This window comes from Octopus bimaculoides, chromosome 4 (assembly GCF_001194135.2).
Source record: "Octopus bimaculoides isolate UCB-OBI-ISO-001 chromosome 4, ASM119413v2, whole genome shotgun sequence".
Classification (NCBI taxonomy): domain Eukaryota; kingdom Metazoa; phylum Mollusca; class Cephalopoda; order Octopoda; family Octopodidae; genus Octopus; species Octopus bimaculoides.
The window spans coordinates 15,403,704-15,413,482 of NC_068984.1; the positions used below are offsets into that span (position 1 = coordinate 15,403,704).

The following is a 9,779-nucleotide window of genomic DNA, read 5'->3' on the forward strand; positions in this document are numbered from 1 at the left end:
TCGATTCATTCTTAATACATTTAGGTAGATTCGAACTTGAATATCTGATCACTATTGCTTCTCATTATCGAAGACCCTCCCCATTTTAGCCGATGTGTGTTCACACGATCATGTTCCAATCCTGCCAGAACGTATTAATAATAGACAGATACGTTACTGTTCAGATTATCGCGTTTCTACGTGCACGCCATGAATTATAAACAACCAAAGAATTTAGCGAAATATGCCAGATGGTTCAAACCTTCATAATTTATAAATAAAACCATTTTTGAAAAACGACCTCGTGTCAATCGGTACAAAGATCATAGATGCTGTACGTATAAATATACAAACACACATTCGTTGAATGTAGAACTCAAAAATATTCCGCGTTTAATCTATCTTTTACTGTCATTTGACTGCGGCCATGCTAGAGAATGCTTCGAAGAATTTTTAGTCGAATGAATCGACTTTTATTTCTTTTAAGCCTAGAACTTATTCTATTGGTCTCTTTAGCCGAACCACTACATTACGGGGACGTAAACACACTAACACCGGTTGTCATGAACGAACAGACTGAAAGACACACGACAGACTTCTTTCAGTTTCCGTCTCCCAAATCCACTCACAAGGCTTTGGTCACCCAAGGATATTAAAATATAAAACACTCGCCCAAGATATCACGAACCATGCGGCTGAGAAGCAACACTTCTTGCCACATTGTTTTTTTTTTTTATTATTCAAAATCTAAGACAGCTGACCAGTTTTTGTTTCCAATACACCGTATTGGGTATCTTTCAATGAAAATACATATTTATAGAAGAAGGGGGAAAAAATCCAGCAATAGGCCGTCGCATTCAAAGTAGCCAACAATGGCGAAGAATTACACAAACTGAGTAAGCGAAAATAATTCGTTATGAGATCACTTTCGAATTTTCCAAAATAATTCAATTTCATCATTTGGTGCATTTGTTTTTATGCCTATCATCACCACCACCATCATCATCATCATCCTCATATGCTTGCGCAGGAATGGCTCTATAGTTAACAAGCTCGCTTTGCAACTAAATGGTCTCGGGTTCAGTTCCACTGCGCTTTTACAGCAGTCCCGGGCCACCAATGCCTTCTGAGTAAATTTAGGAGAAGATGGCTGTATGGAAAACCCTTGTATTGATGCATCTTTGCCCTTCAGACAACCGCTGAAGTATCATTTACGTCCCTGTAACAGCGATTCTACAAGAGAACTACAGAATAAGACACTTAAAAAAACGTACAGGGGTCGATCTGTTCGACTAAAACCCTTCAGAGCGACCAGAGTCCAATGATTAAAACCTTCAGGGTTGGGCGGTACCCAAGTGCCAATTAGCTTGCAGGACAAAACACCGCAACTGAGTGGACAAGTAGTATTCGATGTAACTGCCACTCCATCGGTTATGATAACGAGGTTTCCAGTTGATCCAATGAATGGAACAGCCTGCTCGTGGAATTAGCGTGCAAGTGGTTGAGCACTCCACAAACACCCGTACTCGAAGCTTAGTTAGTTCTCAGGGAGATTCAGCGTGACGAGGATGGCCCCTGCGAATATCAGGCGCAACTCATTTTCACCAGCTGAGTGAACTGGAGCAACGTGAAATAAAGTGTCTTGCTCAAGGATATATTGTGCCGCCAGAAATCGAACTGTTTTAAGACCGTGAGCCGAATACCAAAACCAATAAGCTACATGCCTTCACAATGTTCGATAGAAAATCAGTTATGGCAGGCAGGTTTCTAGCTAAGAATGAAAAAAAGAAAAAAAAAAAAACCTTGGAGAGTTACTCTCGTCATTGCTGCAGGATTTATTCGGGTGTCCTCAATCATGTGTTTTATTCAACTGTGGCCATGCTGGGGCAACACCTTGAAGATTGAACAAAACGACTTATTCTTAAGTCTGGCATTTATTGTATGCGTCTCTCTTTGCTGAAACGCTAAGTTGCGGAGTTTTGGAAGGCAATACCAACACACTGTCCACACACGCGATGAGCTTCTTTCAATTTCCATCCACCAAATTCACTCACAAGGCATCGGAATGCCCAAGGATAAAGTAGACAATTGGCCGAGGTCCCGCGCAGCAGGACTGAATCTGAAACCGAAGTGAACTTAACCACACAGCCATGCCAGAGCCTAAGAATATTCTTGCAGGAGAAATTAGTAAAATCGATTTTAATATATAACACTTGGGTAAATTAAAATACATAACATTTAATTTAACAGCGTTAAAAAAACTGGTCATAATTCATAATTACCTTTTATACCGTTTTTTTTCATGAAATTGAAATGTTGAAAATATTGAATAACACATAACAATTGCAGACAGAAAGTAATTAGATTTCAGATCAGTATACAGATTTTCGAAGAATGTTAGAAATTTTCCACATTTTACTATATATCATCATCGCTTAACGTCCACTTTCCATGCTAGCATCGGTTGGACGATTTGACAGGACTGGCGAACCAGATGGCTGCACCAGGCTCCAATCTGATCTGGCAGAGTTTCTACAGCTGGATGCCCTTCCTAACACCAACCACTCCGAGACAAACACCTTATTTGTAGGTTAACAAAGCAACCAATGGTTTCATGAAGATAAAACTCTTAACACTTATCAAGCTTATCACATTGGGACATTTGCAATCGACTCCAAAATGAAGACGATTACCAAGTCATTCAGTTCGATATTAGCATATACATATATATCATTTATTTAACGGGCACAATACGTCTTTAAGTGCTACTAATAGTTTCATATGTTGAGAAATATCTCAAACATATTCATCAGGCACAAACCTATATGCTGCCTTCTCAGTTTTCTTTTTTTGCGTTTCTTATTCAATTTTTTTTAGTTCGTTATATGTGGTTTGTGGCTGATGAATATGTTAGATATTTTTTAACATATAGAGCTATTAGTAACACTCAAAGAAATGTATTGTGTCCTTTAAATAAATAATATTTATCTCACCAGATGGAGTACTTTTCTTGTTGAATCTTCTATCACAGAAAGTACAGTGTATATATATATCGCATAAGCCTTACGATATTAATATCCTGGTTTAGAACTCAATATACGTATGTTTCTGGACTGAGCGCTTAGAAGATCGTTTATTCTTTTGTCGTCACTTCTATGTATATATGTATGCATGCATATGTATGTATGTATATATATATATATATATATATATATGAAAATTTTGCTTTTGTAGAAGACGGAAACAAAGCTCGTCATATGTGTATTGGTATGTGTGTGCACCTTTGTGCTTATCTCCCACCACTACTTAACCGGTGTTGGTGTGTTTACGTCCCCATAATCTAGCGGCTCGGCAAAAAGAAACGATAGAATAAATACCAATTAATTCGACTAAAAATTTTTGAAGATGGTGTCCCACCATGGCCGCAATGTTATGACACAAAAGTAAAAGATTTTTTTTAAAAAAGGAGTGGCTGTGTGGTAAGTAGCTTGCTTACCAAACACATGGTTCCGGATTCAGTCTCACTGTGTGGCACCTTGGGCAAGTGTCTTGTACTATAGCCTCGGGCCGACCAAAGCCCTGTGAGTGCATTTGGTAGACGGAAACTGAAAGAAGCCCGTCATATATATGTATGTGTGTGTATATGTGTGTTTGCCCCCCCCAACATCGTTTGACAACCGATGGTGTGTTTCCGTCCCCGTAACTTTGCGGTTCAGGAAAATAGACCGATAGAATAAGCACTAGGCTTTCAAGGAACAAGTCCTGGGGTTGATTTGCTCGACTAAAGGCGGTGCTCCAGCATGGCCACAATCAAATAACTGAAACAAGTCAAAAAAAAAAAAAAAATGGTTGGCGTTAGGAAAGGCATCTAGTCATAGAAACCATGCCACAACAGATAACTGGAGTATGGTGCAGATCTCTGCTTTGCCAGCTCCTGTCAAACCATCCAACCCATGCCAGCATGGTAAATGGACATTAAATAATGATATATACATTGCATAAGTAAATTTTTTGATATTTTCGTTTTTAAAAAAATTCACAATCCCCTGTATCTAATATACAAAAGCTACCTTACCAGATGAAACAAAAGGTTAAGAGAATCTTTCCTGTACTGCTTTCATTTATCAGTTGCTTCATTAAAAACAGTTAATTTTATTACACTAGCAATTGCCAACAGAAGTCATAAATACTACTAAACCTTGGGTGAGGTATTATGCCGGTAATAATAAACACATGCACTGGTTCGGTCCTTTATTGCTATTGTTAGTTAATCCACTAATAAATCTATGAATAAGTTGTTAGATTTGTTAGCAGAGTAACTAACCCATCAACTAACAGTAGCAATAAAGGACCAAACCAGTGCGTGTGTTTATTATTACTGGCATAATGCCCATCCCAAGGTTCGATAGTATTTCTTTCAATACACAAATTCACATCAAGAATCTTGCAAACCGAATACGACATATATAAAGTAATTCATGAAAAATAAAACAAAAAATGCAATTTACTTCAAAGTTTGTGCAAAATAAATAAAGTAATTATGAATCGAGGTGCAAGTGTACCCCCCGAGACAAATGTAGTCAAGATCAAAACAGTTGTAATAATGACTATGGTCTCTTTTAGAGTGTCGCAGATTCCATTTTGAAACAAATGATGAAAGATAAAACAAGTTAGAGAAAGTGAAGCATGTTCCAATTATTCTGAAGCATTTACTTATTCACTTCAGTAATTCAGTGAAGCCAAGTTTTATGGGTGTGGTGTCGACAATGAGGTTTACATTTCCTGTTATTGCTAGTTTCATTTATAATTATACTGCCTTCCTCATAGATTACTCTTAAGAGTGAAGGCACGTGGCTTAGTGGTTAGGGCATTCGGCTCACAATTGTAAGGTCGTGAGTTCGATTCCTGGCGACATGTTCTGTCCTTGAGCAAGACACTTTATTTCACGTTGCTCCAGTCCACTCAGCTGGCAAAAATGAGTAGTACCTGTATTTCAAAGAGCCAACTTTGTCACATCCTGTATCTCCCAGAGAACTAACTACATTAAGGGTACACGTGTCTGCAGTCACTTGCACGTTAATTTCACGAGCAAGCTGTTCCGTTGATCGTATCAGCTGGGACCCTCGTCGTAACCAACGGAGTGCTCCTATTACTCTTAAGAAAAGCCAGAGCTTATTATAATATACATATATATATATATACAAGATATATTTTTCTGATATTTTTCAGTTCCACCAAAATTGGTTCACACAAGTACAAGAATCTGACCGGCCGCCATCACTTTGTGCCAGTCACCATCGAGAATTGGGTGTTCTTAGACCCCACAGAGCTGATTTTCTCCAGGAAAATCAGGATAACTGCAGCCCATATGAGAAATGAGCCCCGCAAAATGGAGTGACTGCTGCAGTCAGTGTCACTAACCATTCTCCATGCCACTTAATTCTGTATACAACCTGCTACTCTCCCCCCACCACACTTTTTCCCACATTTGTTTCCTTGGTGAGTTATGGGCTGTTTTCCCATATTATATATATATATATATATATATATATGCTTTTAATGTAGATTATTTACATTTGACGGACATTTGTCCTCATCGTTTGTTGTTAACATGTTTCGCCATCCTTCATCAGGTGTCTTGGGGAAAATTTCGAACCTGGGTTCTCATTCCTAAGGTATTTTTCGATGTTAATACTATTATTCAGGCCACTGCTTGGAATCAAACTCGGAATCTTGGGGTTAGTAGCCCATGCTCTTAACCACTATCCCATATGGCCATGGGCATATGGCGTAGTGTTTAAGAGCGCGGGCTACTAACCCCAAGATTCCAAGTTTGATTCCAGGCAGTGACCTGAATAATAATAATAACAACAACAACAACATTGAAAAGTACCTTAGGAATGAGAACCCAGGTTCGAAATTTCCCCAAGACACCTGATGAAAGCTGGAGAGTATCAGCCGCAACGTGTTAACAACAAACAAGACGAGGACAAATAGCCATCAAATGTAAATAATGTACATAATTCCTCATCTCTTAAATATAGAACTCTACTTTAAATTTGTTTACTTTCTTTTCTTCCTGTTCAAATAATGTTACTAAAAACAAAGTTCAGTTTTAAAAAAAGAATATACAAATAAATACAATACACAAGAATTCTTTCAAATTCTGGCAGAAGGCCAGCAATCTTAGGGCAGAAGGACTCAATTACATCAACCCTAGTACTAAACTCATATTTATTTTATCGACCCTGAAAAGATGAAAGGTAAAGATTGAACTCGCAACATAAAGAGTCAGACGAAATGCCACCATGCATTTTGTTTGAAGTGCTATCAATTCTGCTAGCACACTGCCTTAATAATAATGGTTTCAAATTTCAGCACAAAGCCAGCAATTTTGGAGGGGGGATCGATTACATCCACCTCAGTTCTCAACAAGTACTTTCTTTATCAACATCAAAAGGATGAAAGGCAAAGCCAACTCCGGCAGGATTTGAACTCAGAATGCAAAGATGGACAAAATGTTGCTAAGCATTTTGCCAGATCGCTTCAATAACAGCAGCAGCAGCAGCAATAATAATTTTGGCACAAGGCCAGGAATTTTGTAGGGAAGAGATAAGTCGATTATAGCAACCTAAAAAGGGCGAAAAGTAAAACTGGTCTTGGTGAATTTGAACCCAGAACATAAAGAGCTGGAAGCAAACCTGTCACCAAGCATTTTGTTTACCAGCTCACCACCTTTACAACAACAACAACAACAACAGGGTGGAAGAAAAAAAAAGGAAAATGTGAATGTGATAAACTTCATGTACAAGTGTTTTATTAACATTTTAATTTTATCGTACTGTACCTGTATTAGTATGGTTTCCACTGCATACTAATTGAGAAGCAAGAGTTTAACTTTTTTTTTTTTTTTTAAGTGAGATTTCTCATTTTGAACTCAGCATACTCAACAAGAAATTTTATTCTCACATTCTGTCAATACTGTTTGTCATCATAAAAAAAAAAAAAAAATATAAATAAAATTAGTCCAGTCCAGTTTTCTGCTCAAGCCTCGACCCACTCTATATTTAATAATGTCTATGTATGCACGTTTTTTTTTTCTTTTTTCATTGTGAATTTTTTTTCTTGGAGCCTATGATGGGAAAGATGTGGTGTAGAGAGGACATTTCTCTCTCTCTCTCATTATTTTGTACTGTACAAAGGAGGAAAACGGTCTTCTTTTTACATTTCAAACTCATCCTCCACATTTTAGTTGAAAGGGTTAATTAAAAAAAAAATTTTTTTTGTAAATGTTAATAGCTATCTTAACAGTTTGAGATGAAATTAAAACCTGACCACTAAATAGCTGTTAACGTGTACCTTACAGAACAAATTAGCAAACACAATTAGCATTGTATTACAACTGTTGTTCATCAGGAAGAAAGACAGAGGGAAGAAGAGAAAACCAAAGGTGGTTGTTACCATTAGAAGACAATGCCAAGTCAGAGGTGCTTAATGTTGGGGAGAATTACTTTGTCCATTATCTACTTAAACTATGTGACCTAGCACGTCCACCCAAAAAGCAGGACTTTTTAAAAAATGGATCCTTCAAAGCTTCTTTTAGTGTTATTCGCGCCAGGGGATCATATCGTAGCATCTTCCAAATCAAATCAAACAGAAGCACGTGGTCCTCATTGTTGGGCTCCATTATGTACCGCTGGATTAAAAAAAAACGAAAAGTAGACATTATTAATGTAAGTAAATAAGCATATGGCCATACAGGCAATTTTCTGAAAATATTATTATTGAGTTTCAATATTTTGAAGAATGAAATAGAGACTACAATAAAAAGAGAAACTGTTGTCCAAACAGATTAAATTTTATATGCAATTGTAGGATATCAAAATATAAAGGGAACTTGCATTTATTTATCAAGCTTGATATTTTAAAGAATACGTTTTACTGAATAGAGTTTTTTTTTTTTTTTCCCCCCATCATTAAGAAAGAAAAGAGAAAAGAAATTAACATGAAATATATCTTCAGAGAAGTCAAGTCATGAGGTCATAACCATTAATATTGAAGAAGAGAAGAAGAGAAAAAAGGGGATAAAATCATTCAGTTCTGGATTTGATTTGATAAACATTATGGAAGAAACAAAGAAAAAGACAAAGAGAAAAAGAAAAGAAAAGAAAAAAGTGAAAATTATTTCAACTCTAAAATCTTGTACTCTTATAAAACCCATGTAAAAGGTTTTCTTTCTATTGCAATACAATTGTTCCTTCCTAAACAATAAACAAACACATCTTTTATCTTTTACTGGTTTCAGTCATTAGACTGTGGCCATGCTGGAGCACCACCTTGAAGAGTTTATAGACAAATGAATCAACCTCAGTGCTTATTTTTTTTAAAGCCTGGCACTTATTCTATCAGTCTCCTTTGCTGAACTGCTAAGTAACAGGGATGTAAACATAAAAACACCGATTGTCAAGCGGTGGAGAAAGGGCAAACACAGGCACATACACAAAGGTATATGATGGGCTTCTTTCAGTTTCCATCTACCAAATCCACCCAAAAAGCAAAACTGAGGCAGACACAGGCACAAAAACCAGTGAATTGTCTAAATGGTTCCCGAAAGTTTGAAACTGAATATATGCAGCAGCCGTGGAATCAACTGGCACTGCGGATACTTAGTACTGCTTCCAAGCACGCAGTTTCACAGTGATCCTCTGACCACTGTTTTGTTTATTTTCTTTTGTCTTACAGTTTAGTATTTATGAGATTGTATGTATTCACCATTATCTACTATGTATAATTGTAAAGCAATGGTATATTTTATTGGTAGCTAACACAGGTGTTCATATGACTGACCAAGTTGAAATTCATCTAATGTAGTTCCTGTGCATATGCCACAGAGCCATCTCCTCTTTCTTTGGGTGGTAATCAATTTAACGCCACTACCTGAGCAGCCCTTGATTCATTGCAAATATTTAGACCAAGCCATGCTTCCAGTAGCAGTTATCATCACCTTATGTCACTGGCACCCTCTAAATCTTCCTATAAGTAAATGACCAATCTCAACTCGCAGGACAATCCTTCTTCCTCTTTTCTAACATCTGTGGACTCTGATCCAAACATCACATCTAATTCACAAACCATACATCCTATTCCCCATAGACAAATCTCTCAACCTATATTCAGTCAACCTAACAATGTCCCTTACCTTCATACAACTCAGCACACATGTTGTCCCCATTTGAGACAGCTACTATCCTACTACACTCGTTACCTCAAAGGTGATGGAGATAACCATAAACAACCACCTTCTCTAACACCTTGAATCTTTTCCCCTCTTTAATGAATGACAGAAATTCATAAATCCAGATCTACTGGAAACATGTCACTCATCAGGGATGGACTTGATAGGAAAAGCGAGTGGATTGCCGTGATCTACTAAGCTAAACTGTACAAACTAACAGAACAAATCCCTTTTTTTTTTTTAACGCACAAACACACACTTGCAAAGGCTGGAATCAATTTTCTTTTGTTTTTTTAATTCAGTCAAATCTATGGAGTAAATTAAGTTGGTACATTGAAGCATTTACTGAAGTATTATTAATGCATTAATTCCAATGAGGAATCCAAATTTGTATGAGGATTCAGTTATCCCAGCTATGTACTTGCTATATTACACTGTTTAAATAGAAAACAATGACGTTTCGTTGACTCAATCAATCACAGTCATATAAAATTAAATTTAATTTTACTGGGGTCTTTTTTTCTTGGTTAAACTGTGCATCCAAATGCTAAAAAGAACAGTATCC

The 9,779-nt window shown here is 37.0% G+C and overlaps 1 protein-coding gene across 1 annotated transcript in view; it reads right to left on the reverse strand.

Moving 5' to 3' along the window:
- Window positions 1–7,509: 7,509 nt before the first annotated feature.
- Window positions 7,510–9,779, reverse strand: part of LOC106877139 (dual specificity protein kinase CLK2) — an 84,125-nt gene continuing 81,855 nt past the window's right edge. The window contains exon 15 of the mRNA XM_014925954.2: window positions 7,510–7,675. Coding sequence (XP_014781440.2) covers window positions 7,650–7,675 — 26 coding nt within the window. The 3' untranslated portion in view covers window positions 7,510–7,649. The remainder of the gene's footprint in view (window positions 7,676–9,779) is intronic.